The 16,950-nt window shown below is 43.9% G+C and overlaps 1 protein-coding gene across 5 annotated transcripts in view; it reads left to right on the top strand.

Moving 5' to 3' along the window:
- TIAM1 (TIAM Rac1 associated GEF 1) overlaps positions 1-16,950 on the top strand; it is a 418,422-nt gene that overhangs the window by 352,634 nt on the left and 48,838 nt on the right. For all 5 annotated transcript variants that reach the window (XM_067034989.1, XM_067034986.1, XM_059065645.2 and 2 more), the window contains one exon: positions 6,892-7,116. In XM_067034989.1, the coding sequence (XP_066891090.1) occupies positions 6,892-7,116 (225 nt within the window). The remainder of the gene's footprint in view (positions 1-6,891; positions 7,117-16,950) is intronic.

Below are 16,950 nucleotides of genomic sequence, written 5' to 3'. Positions count from 1 at the left end.
TGAATCCAGGAACTCTGGTGTTAGATTAAAAACAAACGGTCGTCTGCTGCAACTCCCTTGCCCCATAGAACACTGTTTTCTGCGGATGCAAGAGTGATGCCCATTTGTCCAGCTGGGTGGCAGGCAAACTAGTCCCAGTATCTGGCCTGCAGAGGGCTGTGTCGGGAGAGATATTTGAGGTATTTGATGTTAAGCGTAACCGCTTTGTGAAGTCCTCCCGATAACGGAGAGCTCCCTGGGGACCACAACGGCCTCTTTGTGGACATCTCTGATGACAAAACATCCTTCTCCCTCAGCTTCCGTTCACGGTTTGCCTCCTCGCTTACAGCCAGCCATTGGTGCTCATGACGTGCTTCATGTTAAAACTGCTAAGTCTTTTCCACATCTGACACTTCCAGATCTTTCAGCAGTTCATTAGAATGTAGAATACAGCTCTGGTCGTGGCCCTCTGGACACTATCCAGATGCTAGTTCTGCTAGAGGACGGTCCAGATTTTAGTGTTTCTTAAAATGACCAGAATGTGTTCCAACCAAGGGGCGTCTGGTGGCATGCAGCCTAATTCGATCTGAATATTCTGTTTGCATTAATTGAAACTACACGTCATTTTTCTTAGCCACCTTGGGCTTTTGGCCTGTGATGGGCTGGTGGGTAATTCCCATATTCCTGCTTTCTCTTGCCTACCTCTTGCTCTGTGTTGGATCTCGTGTTGGCTGTACTTGTAGAACTAATGTTTGGAACCAAACTGTGTTCACACTTATCTCTGTTCATCTTGGGCCTCTTTGGTCCATTGTTCTGCTCTTGGAATCATCTGAGGTTGGGATCAGGCATCTTCTTTGCTTTCGTCTAAGTGTCTTCCAGATGGCTCCACAGGACACAGAGAGAGCTCTGTGCTGTATTTTGCTAGACAGGTAGATTAGATGCTTTTCACAACTTTTACCGTCGGTGGTGGGGATCATTTTTGAGTAGGCTCAAAAATTCCAAATAAAGGGCTTCCCTGGTGGCGCAGTGGTTGAGAGTCCACCTGCCGAGGCAGGGGACGCGGGTTCGTGCCCCAGTCCAGAAAGGTCCCACGTGCCGCGGAGTGGCTGGGCCCGTGAGCTGTGGCCACTGAGCCTGCGTGTCCGGAGCCTGTGCTCCGCAACGGGAGAGGCCACAACAGTGAGAGGCCCGCATACAGCAAAAATAAATAAATAAAATAAAATAAAAATTCTTGCTGATGGGGCTTCCCTGGTGGCACAGTGGTTGAGAGTCCGCCTGCTGATGCAGGGGACGTGGGTTCATGCCCCAGTCCGGAAAGGTCCCACATGCCGCGGAGCGGCTGGGCCCGTGAGCCATGGCCGCTGAGCCTGCCCGTCCAGAGCCTGTGCTCTGCAATGGGAGAGGCTGCAACAGGGAGAGGCCCGCATACCAAAAAAAAAAATTCCAAAAAATAGTTTTCCTCTTTGTTCTACCAAATATTAATAATGAGAGTTAATGTCTTGAATATCTTCCACATGCCAAGTGCTGTGCAAAGAGTTTTATATGGATTATTTTGTTGAATCTCATTTAATCCATGCCCCTCTTTACATATGAGGAAACTGAGGCTGGGAGAGATTCAGTAACATGCCCATGGGCACAGAGCTGTTACACAGTGGGGTTGTGACAGAAGGACCCCGACAAGGTACTTCATTGCCTACCACTGCTGAGCTCCCTGCTCTCACTTATTAATACTGAGACTAGCTCACTCAGGTAGGCCCTGTATTAGTTTCCTAGGGTTGCCATAAGAAACTACCACAAATTGGGTGGCTTAGGAAACAGAACTGGATAAAACTAAAAGCTGGTTCTTTGAGAAGATAAACAAAATAGATAAGCCACTAGCCAGACTCATCAAGAAAAAAAGGGAGAAGACGCAAATCAATAGAATTAGAAATGAAAAAGAAGTTAACAACTGACACTGCAGAAATACAAAGGATCATGAGAGATTACTACAAGCAACTATATGCCAATCAAATGGACAACCCGGAAGAAATGGACAAATTCTTAGAAAAGCACAACCTTTCCGAGACTGAACCAGGAAGAAGTAGAAAATATAAACAGACCAATCACAAGCACTGAAATTGAGACTGCGATTAAAAATCTTCCAACAAACAAAAGCCCAGGACCAGATGGCTTCACAGGAGAATTCTATCAAACATTTAGAGAAGAACTAACACCTATCCTTCTCAAACTCTTCCAAAATATAACAGAGGGAGAAACACTCCCCAACTCATTCTACAAGGCCACCATCACCCTGATACCAAAACCAGAAAAAGACATCACAAAGAAAGAAAACTGCAGGCCAATATCACTGATGAACATAGATGCAAAAATCCTCAACAAAGTACTAGCAAACAGAATCCAACAGCACATTAAAAGGATCATGCACCATGATCAAGTGGGGTTTATCCCAGGAATGTAAGGATTCTTCAGTATACACAAATCAGTCAATGTGATACACCATATCAACAAACTGAAGGAGAAAAACCATATGATCATCTCAATAGATTCAGACAGAGCTTTTGACAAAATTCAACACACATTTATGATAAAAACCCTCCAGAAAGTAGGCATAGAGGGAACTTACCTCAACATAATAAAGGCCGTACATGACAAAGCCACAGCCAACATCATTCTCAAAGGTGAAAAACTGAAACCATTTCCTCTAAGATCAGGAACAAGACAATGTTATCCACTCTCACCACTGTTATTCAACGTAGTTTTGGATGTTTTAGCCACAGCAATCAGAGAAGAAAAAGAAATAAAAGGAATCCAAATTGGAAAAGAAGAAGTAAAGCTGTCACTGTTTGCACATGACATGATATTATATGTAGAAAATCCTAAAGATGCTACCAGAAAACTACTAGAGCTAAGCAATGAATTTGGTAAAGTAGCAGGATATAAAATTAATGCACAGAAATATCTTGCATTCCTATACACTAATGATGAAAAATCTGAAAGAGAAATTAAGGAAACACTCCTATTTACCATTGCAACAAAAAGAATAAAATACCTAGGAATAAACCTACCTAAGGAAACAAAAGACCTGTATGCAGAAAACTATAAGACACTGATGAAAGAAATTAAACATGATACAAACAGATGGAGAAATATACCATGTTCTTGAATTGGAAGAATCAACATTGTGAAAATAACTATACTACCCAAAGCAAACCACAGATTCAGTGCAATCCCTATCAAACTACCAATGGCATTTTTCACAGAACTAGGACAAAAACTTTCACAATTTGTATGGAAACACAAAAGACCCTGAATGGCCAAAGCAATCTTGAGAAAGAAAAACAGAGCTGGAGGAATCAGGCTCCCAGACTTCAGACACTACTACAAAGCTACAGTAAACAAGACAGTATGGTACTGGCAGTAAAACAGAAATATTGATCAATGGAACAGGATAGAAAGCCCAGAGATAAACCCACTCACATATGGTCATCTTATTTTTGATAACGGAGGCAAGAATATACAATGGAGAAAAGACAGCCTCTTCAATAAGTGGTGCTGGGAAAACTGGACAGCTACATGTAAAAGAATGAAATTAGAACTCTCCTTAACACCATACACAAAAATAAACTCAAAATGGATTAAAGACCTAAATGGAAGGCCAGACACTATGAAACTCTTAGAGGAAAACATAGGCAGAACACTCTATGACATACATCACAGCAGGATCCTTTTTGACCCACCTTCTAGAGAAATGGAAATAAAAACAAAAATAAAAAAATGGGACCTAATGAAACTTTAAAGCTTTTGCACAGCAAAGGAAACCATAAACAAGATGAAAAGATAACCCTCAGAATGGGAGAAAATATTTGCAAATGAAGCAACTGACAAAGGATTAATCTCCAAAATATACAAGCAGCTCATGCAGCTCAGTATCAAAAAACACAAACAACCCAATCCAAAAATGGACAGAAGACCTAAATAGACATTTCTCCATAGAAGATATACAGATGGCCAACAAACACATGAAAGGATGCTCAGCATCACTAATCATTAGAGAAATGCAAATCAAAACCACAATGTGGTATCACCTCACACCAGTCAGAATGGCCATCATCAAAAAATCTACAAACAGTAAATGCTGGAGTGGGTGTGGAGAAAAGGGAACCCTCTTGCACTGTTGGTGGGCATGTAAATTGATACAGCCACTATGGAGAACAGTATGGAGGTTCCTTCAAAAGCTAAAAATAGGACTACCATATGACCCAGCAATCCCACTACTGGGCATTATATCCTGAGAAAACCATAATTCAAAATGAGTCATGTACCACAATGTTCACTGCAGCTCTATTTACAATAGCCAGGACATGGAAGCAACCTAAGTGTCCATCGACAGGTGAATGGATAAAGAAGATGTGGCACATATATACAATGAAATATTACTCAGCCATAAAGAGAAAGTAAATTGAGTTATTTGTAGTGAGGTAGATGGACCTAGAGTCTGTCATACAGAGTGAAGTAAGTCAGAAAGAGAAAAACACATATCGTATGCTAACACATATGTATGGAATCTTAAAAAAACAAAACCAAAAACAAAATGGCTCTGACGAACCTAGCGGCAGGACAGGCATAAAGATGCAGACGTAGAGAATGGACTTGAGGACACGGGGAGGGGGAAGGGTAAGCTGGGATGAAGTGAGAGACTGGCATGGACATATATACACTACCAAATGTAAAACAGATAGCTAGTGGGAAGCAGCCGCATAGCACAGGGAGATCAGCTCGGTGCTTTGTGACCACCTAGAGGGAGGGGTGGGATAGGGAGGGTGGGAGGGAGGGAGACCCAAGAGGGAAGAGATATGGGAACATATGTATAACTGATTCACTTTGTTATACAGCAGAAACTAACACACCATTGTAAAGCAATTATACTCCAATAAAGATGTTAAAAAAAACAACAACCCAGAGCTGTATTCTCCCACAGTTCTGGGGGACAGAGTCTGAAACCAAGGTGTGTGCCGGGCTGTGGTCCCTGGGAGGTTCTAGGGGAGAATCCTTCCTTGCTTCTTCCTTCATATGGAGGCTCCAGGTGTGGCAGCATTGCTCCAATCTCATCCTCTGTCTTCACATAACTTTCTCCTCTTCTCTCTGTGTCTCTCTTTTGTGTGTCTCTTACAAGGACACTTTTCAGTGGGTTTAGGACCCATCAGATAATCCAGCATGATTTTATCTCAAGATCTTTTATTGAATTATAGCTGCAAAGATCCTGTTTCCAAGTAAGCTCACATTCCCAGGTTTTGGGACATGGACATGTCTTTTTAGGAGCCACCCTTCAGCCCACTACACATTGTTATTCAACCAGTCACAGCAACCTAGAAATTCTTTTTAAATTATTATTATTTTATTTTTATTTAGTTAGTTTTTGGCCAAATAGCTTGTGGGATCTTAGTTCCCTGACCAGGGATTGAACCCCGGCCCTAGGCAGTGAGAGCCCAAGAGTCCTAACCACTGGACCGCCAGGGAATTCGCACAAACCTAAAAATTCTTTAAAAAAACAAAAGACTTGCACATGTTTTTAGTTTTTAAGTCGTTTCTTCTTTTTTCCCTTATTTACCTCCTCTAATATCTAACCAAAAAATTGTCTCCAAGAGAACACTTGAAAACCAATAACTGCCTTTCACATGTGGAAATTTTGTGTTTTCAATTCAAATGCTGTGATGCCAAAATATTTCCCCTAAAAAATGGAATGGTTAGTCTCCCAGAATTCTGCCTCTCACGTGGAGGAAACCCTTCTCATTTCTCTCCCATTGCCTCCTCACCTGCAGTGTTTCTTGGAGTATTTTATGATAGAAAATTGATTTCAAGTATTTTGGAAACCTGAGTAAAGCTGGCCGATAGGTGTGACCCGGTGAAGTTGGGAAGTGAGAACTTCTCTGCGGAATTATTTTTCTGAGGAATCAGAGTGAGAGCTGCGGGTGCCCGGGGGACTGTGTGGCTTTGCGTTTGGCGTTCATCCTTTGTCTCTGCCCGACAGTCACTCCCTTTTTCAAGTTTGTTTTTCCACATTAGTCTAGAAAATAAGCATCAGATTCCTTTCTTCTTAACTGAAGGGAGACCTGATTTCCTCTCCTGTTCTTCCCTAATCTCTCCCTCTCTCAAACTGCTGGAATGTTCTTTTAATGTCAGGTGGACCTGCCCCGGGTCAGTCACAAGTTCTTGTTCTCCTGGGCTGGGCTGGTTCACGGCCGCTCGTCTGGGTCCCGAGCTTCGGCAACTCCCCAGCATGCTTTGCAAAAGTAGCAGAACCTTTGGGGACCTTCAAAAGGCCATTCACCCCAAGGTCCTGATGTAGTTTCAAATACAAGGTGGGGGAGGGGAAAATATGATTGCATTTGGTTCCATAAACTATCATCTCTCAATGTGTTTGGAATAAGATGCCCTTCAGTGGTTGTAGCTGAGGCGATGCCTGCATTTTGGTTCCATAGAAATGATTCATCGACTTGAGCTGACTGTGCACACGTGTTCACTGTAGCACAAGAAGGCATAGAAATTGCTGCAGTCAGGGAGCCTTTTCCCCTCAGAATGCTAGGACGATGGCCAGAATTAGCATTCGTGAAGAGCAACTGGCAGATGCTTAGGGCACATAGATTCAAGAAGGAATAAACTTGTTTAGCTGGTGTATTCAGGACAGGATAGGCCTGCTGTGACATCCCAGTGTAGAACCTTCCAAAGCCAAAGACCACACGATCGCCTGATGATCCCCTTGGCGCACTACAGCCTGTTTGCAGCAACACCTACACCAGGAGAGCTCGGTGTGCCCTTTCGAAACAGGGCGTCTAAGATGCTGTGATCTGATTTGACGCTGCAGCTGCTTTTATGCGTGTGTGACATTAAACATTTTCCGTCTCGCGTTGGCAGGCCTGAAAGCGGGAGATGAGATTCTTGAGATCAATAATCGTGCCGCGGGCACCCTGAATGCCTCTGTGCTCAAAGATTTCCTCGCGCAGCTGTCCCTGGGCCTCCTGGTGAGGACCTACCCCAAGCTGGAGGGAGGAGCAGAGCTGCTGGGGAGCCCACCCCTCCGGCTGGACGGCCCCGCCGACCTCAGCGAGAACCCCCTCGCCTTTCTCACCAGCAACACAGGTATGGCTGCGCACCGGGCTGCCCGTGCGGCTTGCGTATTTCTGTGGATTTCCTGCACCTGGCGGGTCATCTAAGATGTGTGAGTAAGACGAGCGGATTACTGAGCTTCCTGTCGGAATGTCAAAGAGGCCAGGAGCTTTTGTGCTGGTGGAGCTGCTCTTTGGCTGCAATGGAAAGCTTTGTCGTGCTGCTGTTGTTTGTCATTTGGGAGAAAGATAAGTGGGCAGAGGCCACTGTCTCTTGGCTGTGGACAGAGAGTTGGAGACACAGAAGTGCCAGGAATCACTCAAGATGCTGGGGCTCTTGGTCCTACCCCTCCCTGCCTTCCGTGGCACCATCCCCCAAATCACCCAGCCCTGCTTTTCCTTCTGTGGGAGAGGAAGATGTGGGGTGAGATGCCCAGAGCGGAAATATTCCCAGAACTGGTGTTGGGTCAGCTTTTCTCTTGGGCCCCTGTGACCTGGAGTCTGGACAAGCGCCCATCGGTGGAACCCCCTGCCCTGCCCCACCCCATCTGCCCCTTCTCCGGTTTACACATGCCTTCCCGCTCGCTCTGGCAAACTTATACTCATTCAGAAAGGAACAGCTTGAGTGCTCCCTGCCCCGGGAAGCCTTCCTGGCACCCCACCAAGCTCCCCGGGACCCTGCAAAGACATCTTTCACGTGGGCCCTGCTCCTGTTAACACTCCTCTTTCTTGCTTGCGTCTCTCTCCTGAGTTTGTTTCCTGGTACGAGGCTTAGGTTTTCTTCACTTTGCTACACAGGCGCCCATTCTCGTTCAGCGGGAGAATCAGGGAGCAAGCCCATAGGGGAACAGATGCTGCTGTCACTTATCTCACCATGACCTGGTTCTAGAGTTGGGGTTGATTCGGTAAGCTGGGGTTTAGGATTTATTTTCTCTTTAAAACTCGGGTTAAAGAAAGTCTTCATTTTCTACTTCTGAGTGTAGGTACTCTGAGTATTCTTATTTTTCGAAGTCCCTTCTGAAGCGTGGCTTGGTAAGAATAAATCACAAGCGGACGCCTTGTGACAGTTCATCCTTTTTTTTTTTTTTTGCGGTACGCGGACCTCTCACTTTTGTGGCCTCTCCCGTTGCGGAGCACAGGCTCCGGACGCGCAGGCTCAGCGGCCATGGCTCACGGGCCCAGCGGCTCCGCGGCACGTGGGATCTTCCCAGACCGGGGCACGAACCCGGTCCCCCGCATCAGCAGGCGGACTCTCAACCACTGCGCCACCAGGGAAGCCCAGTTCATCCTTTTATTGGGTGGTTCCCTAGGAGAACTTGACAACTTGAGGCTCGAGAGAATCGATCACACTTAGTGGTTACTGTTGACTTCTGACTCATTTTGTCATTGCAGTACCCACACGCCAATCACATCTTTATGTGTACCCTTTAAAAATTTTTCTTTTAAAATTTTTCATTGAAGTATAGTTGAATTACAATGTTGTGTTAATTACTGCTGTACAGCAAAGTGACTCAGTTTTATTTATATATATATATATATATATATATATATATATATATATATACACACATTCTTTTTCAGATTCTTTCCTTTTATGGTTTATCACAGGATATTGAATATAGAACCTTGCTGTTTATCCATTCTATATATAATAGCTTACATCTGCTAACCCCAAACTCCCACTCCATCCCTCCCCTGCCTCCCTTCCCCTTGGCAACAACCGGTCTGTTCTGTATGTCCCTGATTTTGTTTCTGTTTCACAGATAGGTCCATTTGTGTCATATTTTAGATTCCACATGTAAGTGATATCATACGGTATTTGTCTTTATCTAACCAGGGAGCTGTGTGTGTACCCTTCACGATGGGGAATGGATACCATGAAGGGTGTTCTTTTATGTGACCACTAGATGGCAGGCTCGATCCCGTAAAACTCCGTTCACAGTGGTTTCTGTAAAATGACTGAGTAAGGCGTGTTGTGTTAGATTAGGTTATTGAGAGGACTTTATAAGGTCTGGATGTACACTACAAACAGCAGTGTGTACTCAACCTTTTTTGGATTTTTTTTTTCCTGTCTGAGCCCTTCCTGTGGGTTATGGATATAAAGTGGGTGTTGGCAAACTAAGACCCACTGGCCAAATCCAGACTATGGCCTGTTTTTGTGAATAAAGTTTTATTAGAACACAGTCACGCCCATTCATTGATGTTTTGTCTCTGGCTGCTTTCCCATTGCAATGGCAGAATTGAGTAGTTACGACCGGGACTCATGGTCTGCAAGGCTGAAAATATTTACTATCTGGCCCTTTACGGACCCCTGATATAAAGTGTGATTGAAATTGCCCATGATTTGTTCCTTTAAACACGATCATAGTTTTGATATATTTCTTTCTTTTGAAAAAAGATTTTTGTGTGTGTGTGCGCGCGTTTGCACGCACACACAGTTTGCCAAGTTTTAAGACCTTTTATTAAAAATTTTTTTTTTTAATTTAAAAATGTGTTTGGACATAGGTGTCTGTTTTGGGAATATTTGAGTATATTTTGTATATATGGCCCTATCCCGTCAGCAGCTCACCTTACATCCTCCTTCAGACCGGACACCTTTGTAATCTGCATGCTACATCCACCGAACCTACTGTGGTTTAAACCACATTGAAACTTTTATTTTGGAATCATCCGTAGAAGATTTAGTTATTTGTTTCCGGATCATAACTTGGGGCTGACATTTCTTAAGTATTTGCTCTGTCCTGGACTTTAATCTGGATGTTGAAAGTTACAATGATGACTATGACAGGATTCTGTCCCCATACTCAACATTTTAGTGTAGTCCTTTGTTTTTTAATTGCTTCACCTCTTAATATTTTGTAGGGTCCTTCAGAAACCAAGTGTGCTTGGTCAAGTTAGATAATCAGCTTGGTTCAAGAATACAGCATGAAAGGAAAGTCACAGTGTGGGTTTTCTGGAAAGTTTCTAAGTTGGTTTCAACATTAATAAGTTCCAGAAGAATTCTCAAATGCTCTCAGTAGTGGCGGCCCCATCAGACTGTCTGCAGTCAAGCAGTCACTGAGGCTCCCCGCCTGGGTCTCAGCGTGTCCGCCTTCTGGTGGCTGCCGTGTCCTTGTCCCTATTTAACAGTGCAAGATGGGAGAGGGAGCAAGTAAACAGGACAAAATAACCTGAAAGATGGTTCCATAATGAGGCAGAGTTTATAAAGCAGTGTGCACAGACAGCTGCAGTGACAATAGAAAGCAACTGAGAAAATGTGTACAGTGGTCAGGCTGGACTATATAGCCTTCATCTAAATATAGAAGTAACTAAAAATAAGCCTCCTGAGTGACGGATTTGAGGTTTGACGCAGGGACCATCTTAGGGTGGTCATAGTGGATGTGAGGCAGCCTTGATGGAGGGCCTGGCCGTGTCCGTAGGCACCCTGGCTGGGGCCCGTCTGTAGGAGGCTGGGCCTGTGGATAGCCCCATTTTACAAGTCCAAGTATGCAGACGTGCCCTTGATTCTGCCCTGAGAATTCTGATTGAAATACGTGATTAGCTTTCAGGACTGGATTATTTCTGAAGCCTTTTTTTATGGAGAGATTTGTTTCCTCGAGGTAGAAATATCACTACCTAGTGGCTAAGTGTGGGCTGTGGAACCAGGTTCCTTGGGAATGAGTCCTGTTTTTATGTGTATTAGCTTCATGACTTTGAACAGATTACGCTTAATCTCTCTGTACCCCGTGTCCTTGTGCATAAAATGGGGATCGGGGGGCTTCCCTGGTGGTGCAGTGGTTGAGAGTCCGCCTGCCGATGCAGGGGACGCGGGTTCGTGCCCCGGTCCGGGAAGATCCCACGTGCTGCGGAGCGGCTGGGCCCGTGAGCCATGGCCGCTGAGCCTGCGCGTACGGAGCCCGTGCTCCGCAACGCGAGAGGCCACAGCAGAGAGAGGCCCGCGCACCGCAAAAAAAAAAGGGGGGGTGGGGATCGTACCACACCACTGTCAAACGCGGTTGTTGTGAGGAATGACTGAGTGGTGAAAGTGAAGTGTTTAGAATATGTTCTAAGAGGTACTCGAATGTTATGCATGCAAAGCACACTCTCTTGGGATGGGAAGATTCTCTAGCTAGTAACCAGAGGCTGCTCGGTTTTGATCTCCTCGCTGTCCTCTCTTCCACTTCAATCTGCGCCACGTGGATTGTCTGCTAACTAAGTTTATGAAGTATACTTAAAGTAGTTTCCTTCCCCAGGTAGAAAGAAGTAGATTCTGCAGTCTAGCAGGCTGAGACCGCTGGGCCCCTTTTCAGAGATCATGAGTCCCTTGGTCTGAGGTCGGGGCTGGGTTTGCACGTGTTGGATGATTGCTTAAAAATCCGTAGGTGATTCTAACGTGCAACTAAGATGGGAGGCTACTCCCTTAGGTCACCGACTGTTCTTGGTTATTGATCCTCTTTTTTTCATCTGGGTGGAATGGTAAGGTGATTGGAATCTCACGGTCCCATGCAGACCATCTACAGGGGTGTTTGTGGATAACATTCTGTGGTCTGCTTCATTGAGATTTTTGTAATGACAACCTGGTAGATGATCTTTATCCTCCTCTTCCTCAGTATAGGAGGGACACATGGTGACTGGATTGCCGTGTTGGCTTGAAAAGCCAGGGACTGGAGAATAGATTCCATCCTAAGTGTTCTCTCTAAGACTCGGTTTCCATTCTTGGCCACTGGCCACCCATGTGTCCTTGTTGAAATCTTCCTGGGGCTATTTTTCTTCATTTTTTTTCTTTCTTTTTTTTTTTTTTCAACAGTTGTTCAGGTACAGACTGGAAAGAAAATGGGGGAGGGCGGTCCAGGCAAAAAGCTAGTTCCTTCAGTGGCTGTTATTTTAGAAAGAGCCTGAAGTGAAGGAGAAGCTGGCATAGGAAGTTGCAAAACTCTTGTTTCTGTGAGCTTTCCAAAAAGCCTCTGTAATGTTCCTGTGTGATTTATTTTGAATACTGATCTCATCTGGTGCTACTGACATTTGGGGCCAGATAATTCTTTGTTGTGGAGGCTGTCCTGGGCCTTCATGTTAGCAGTATTCCTACAAACAACTCTCAGCTAGTCGTTTTTAACCCCCTTCCACCAAGTTGTGTCAAAAATAATCTTCAGACATTGCTAAATGTCCCCACGGGGGCAAAGTCTCCAGTGGAGAGCACTGGCCTGGCTGATTAGGACGTATATACCTACACTCCCCAGTTAGGGAACTGTTACAGTGAATGTCAATATAGGAAAGCAAGTCTAGATCTAAAATTATTTTAAAAATAAGTTTCAGAAGAACAAAAGCCCCCAGTTGTATGCAAGTTATAAGAATCCTAATTCAAGGGGCATCCATGGTATCTTTCCAAGGCTTCAAAATGTCTGTTTGTCTCTCTCACTGTACGTTCTGTCCTTAAGGCTCACATTCATTTGACTTTAGCACTGGCTTCTACCTGTTAAAGACAATTAGGGCCAGCCTTGCGTCTGCAGAGTCAGCCCCCTTCATCTTACCCTGTCTGATGCTGAGTGAAAGATCGCAACCCGCGGTGAGCCCAGATAGCCCTCCTGCAGGAAGTAGATTAAGCACCCTTTGCTGTAACAGGAAAGGCTTCTGTGACAGCCAGGAGCGCCAAGGCATCTTGGGCAGGGCGAGGAGTCGTTAAGCACTCAACAGCCTTTGATTTGCCAGGCAGTGCTTGCTTGACTGCAGTGCCTGTGAAATGCATGGTTCTATTTTGGGCTCATGTTCCATGCACATTGTCGGGTGCTCCATTCTGCAAACAGAAGACAGCCAGACAGCAGGAGGGGCAGCAAAGAAAGAGGAACTGCACAGATTTACCTTCCTAGAAACAGATATGGTCCCATTCTCCAGATTCACTGAAGTCTCACAGATACCAGTAGCACATGGCCTTCTAGTTGTTTGTCGATGAAATTTGGAGCCATGTGCGTTTTGTAAACCGTCTGTGTGCAATGCTTATTGTCACACAGCACATGGCCCGCTTCTGTGGGCCCTGCTAGGGAAACCCTAACGCCTAGTCCTGACTTCCAGCTGGATTTGATTAATGACACCCGTTGAGTCCTGTGTGTGGAAAAAAATGTCGTTTCAGAGATTAAGAGCCGCCATTTGTATAATTTTAAAGAACGTTAGTGGATTATATATTACTTAAGTTTCACAACAAGCTGATAGGATGGGGAAGGACTATATCTACAGTTTTTATGGATTAAAAAAATGTTCTCTGGAGAGAAACAGACACTGGGGTTTTGTGAAATTTGGTTGGAAAGAAGTTATTATTTGTCTCCCAAGTTAAAATTGTAGTGTTTTTCCTTCTTTGTTTTTTCATAGGGTATATTTAGCTCTCCCCAGTTTTTTTCTTTCCTTTGTAATTGTTTTGGTTTTGTTTTCTTAGCTTGGGGGAGGGGCAAGTGTTTATGCTGATCTTATATATTATGAGTGTGTCTATGGAATTCTTATTCTTATATGACAGTGAAATGGCTGAAAAGCAAAATAAAATCATCGCTTAATGATTAGGTTCCAGCTAAATGTCTTTATTGGCCTTGTCTAACCTTTTCTTGCTCCCTTCCCCTCAGTCCTTTTTTTCACTCAATAATCAGTTACGATTGGTTCCTCTTTGGAAATGTTTGAATTGGAGAATCTGCTAGTTTAAACTTACATTGTTAATATGTCTCATAAGGCAAAGATTTTTTTCCTTCCTCCATTAAATTTAAGTCCCTAATGGGCTTAAATGGGGCCTTAGTGAATGCATCTCATCCAAGTAAACCAAAGATAAATCAAAATGTAAGCTTACATTTATGTGTTTGTACTGCTTCTAACCTCATTGTTGTCTATCCGGCTCACGGTGAGTGGGACGTGCTAGCAGCAAAGGTTTCCTCCGTCACAAAACAATCACATTATGATGTGAAAATAATTTGAAGAAGCAGAGAAATGATCACACCTGTTCACAACAATGAATGTTATTTATGGCAGCTTTTGAGATAGCCTATAGGTCCTGTCCTGCTGGGCCTCAGCCCTGCCCTGTGCTTCCTCATTCGCTGAGACTACCCACCCACCACTGTTCATCTTTTTTGTCTTTTTTTAATTGGGGTAGAACTGACAGCTAACATTATATTAGTTTCAGGTGTACAACATCGTGATTTGATATTTGTATACATTGCAAAAGGATCACCACGATGTCTAGTTAGCATCCATCACCACACATAGTTACAACTTTTTTTCTTGTGATGAGAACTTTTGAGATCTACTTTCTTAGCAGATCTCAAACATACAATATAGTATTATCAACTATAGTCGTCACGCTGTACATGACATCCCCATGACTCATGTATTATAGCTGTAAATTTATACCTTTGACCCATTTCACCCACCCGCCCCCCCAACCCCCTACCTCTGACAACCCCCAATCTGTTCTCTGTCTCTGTGAGGTTTTGGTTTTTGTTTTTGTTTTGCTTGTTTTGTTTTAGATTCCACACATAAGTGAGAGCATACAGTATTTGCTTTTCTCTGTCTGACTTATTTCACTGAAGCATAATGCCCTCAGGGTCCATCCATGTTTTTGCAAAGAGTAGATTTCCTTCCCTTTTATGGCTGAGTAATTCTCCACCCTACACCCCTGCTCATCCTTTGTCTCTTTAGTTTGGGCCCTGCTTCCTGTCTGTGCTGCCACACGTTAACTGGCACCTCTTTTATGCCAGGTGGTGATGTGCTAAGTGCTAGGCGTAGAGTGAAGTAGGACAGGCAGTTCCCTGCTCTGATTACCTCCCCAGCCAGTTCTCAGCCTTGTCTTCAGTTTTCTGGAACTGTCTGCATGTGTGCTGGCAATTAAATGGGGACAGCTACCTCCAGGACAAAGGGAACAATCCCTCCAGGGTCTGCTCTTAGAGGAAGGTCTCTTGTGGTAAAGGGAGAGTAGGAAGTCGCCAATCTGTGTTTGTATGGGGTCGCACAGAAACTCGACAGTGGTGTTCTAGAAGCCTCTTCAGCTGGGAAGTGTTCAGAGAAGGCCTTGAAGTGTGAGAGCAGACACAGGACTCTTTCCTGGTTTGGGTCCCCTGTTCCTGCCATGCCAGTGTCTCTCTTCGGCATTCTTGAAGGGCGCCACTGTCGATTGCTGCCTCTCTGGCTCTCTTGGATGACTGAGTTCCCCCTAACCACGTGTTGGCTACCGACTGCTGTCTAACAAACCACCCCAAACAACCATTTAATTTTCTCACTGTGCTCGGCAGTTTGGGCCGGGCTCAGCTGCACCGTTGTTCTGCTCTCCTCGCCTCAGCCACTCTTGTGACTTTGTCACCTGGGCTTGACTGGGGCTGGTGTAAGATGGCCTTACTCACACATTTGGTGATTGGTTGGCTGGACCCCTCTTTCCTTGAGGTTTCTCTCCTCAAGAAGCTAGCTTGCGGGTTTCATTGTATGGTGGGTCCAGGGTTCCTGGGGGACCAGACAAGAACCTGCAAAGCCACTTGAAGCCTTAGCTCAGAATTCACCTATCACCACTTACGTCACATTCTGTTGGCCCAAACAGGTCACAAACAAGGCCAACCCAAATTCATGGGGTGGGGTCCTTGACACAAAGATCGGTGCTTAAAGGGATGGGAGGAATCGTCCCTGTCATCTTTGCCAATTGTCTACCGCAACTGCATTGCCTTTTTTCTTTCTCTCCTATTTTATGAATTTTGATCTTCAGTTAAGAGCAGAAGCATAGCTAACAGGGTAAAAAAAAAAAAAAAAAAGAATGTATACTTTAGAATCAGATAGACCCCCAGTTATTGATTCATAGGACTTCTTTTATATTCTAGATATTAATATTTTTTGCCAGTTATATGTGTTGAAGATGACTTTTCTCAGTCTATAATAGATCTTGTTGCCTTTATGGTGCCTTTTGACAAAGAAACGTTTTTAATTTTAGTAAAATCTGATTTTCTATCTCATAGGATTTGTGCTTTTTATATCTTGTTTAAGAAATCCTTCTCTCTCTCCTGGGCAACAAACATTTTCTGCTATATTTCCTCCTGCAAGATTTATAGTTTGGACTGTTCACTTTCTGGTTTACACCTCCCTGGTACTGATTCTTGTGAATGATGTGAGGTAGGGTTCAGCTTTTTATTTTCCCATGTGGGTAATCTGCTGTCCTAGCCGCATTATCAAATGTTCCACTCTTTTCCCCTGGATCTGCAGTGACACATCTGCTGTATATCACACTTCCATACACGGGTGGGGCTGTTTCTGGGACTCTCTGTTCTGTTAGCCTGTCTTCTTGCTAATTCTGCACTGCCTTATATTATTGTAACTTTAAATACATTTTGATATCTGGTAGGGAAAGTATCCCAGTCTTGTTTTTCTTCTCTAAAACTGTCTTTGGTATTACTGGCCTTTTGCTCTTTCATAACAAATTTAGTTCCAAAAATAATGCTGCCAGTGTGGTCTGTCTGAATTCAGATTCTTTGGCATTTGTTGAGATTTGTGTTATGGCCTCATATGTGGGCTGTTTGCATAAACTGCTAATCCTTGTGAATAGGGTTTAAAATTCATGGATCAAGCATAATAATTCTTGGTGTTTACATCTCCTATGGTCTGACTAAATCTATTTTGTGTGGCATTTGGAGAGCGTTCTTTACGTTTGCCTAATATATTTTCCACCCCTATACTTTCAATCTTCTGTGTCTTTTTGTTTAGGTCTATTTCTTGCGTATAAGCATATAGGTGGGGCTTTGTATGACATTATTTTGGTTTTTATCTAAACATGAAGTTTAAATATTGAGTTTAGTCTACATTACATTTATTTAGAAGATCCATGTATTTTGTCTCATTTCTATCATCATATTTTGCTGTCTTGATCTTGTTTGTCCTTCCTGCC

Source organism: Kogia breviceps, chromosome 5, assembly GCF_026419965.1.
Source record: "Kogia breviceps isolate mKogBre1 chromosome 5, mKogBre1 haplotype 1, whole genome shotgun sequence".
NCBI lineage: Eukaryota > Metazoa > Chordata > Mammalia > Artiodactyla > Physeteridae > Kogia > Kogia breviceps.
This window is presented reverse-complemented; position numbering and strand designations above follow the sequence as displayed.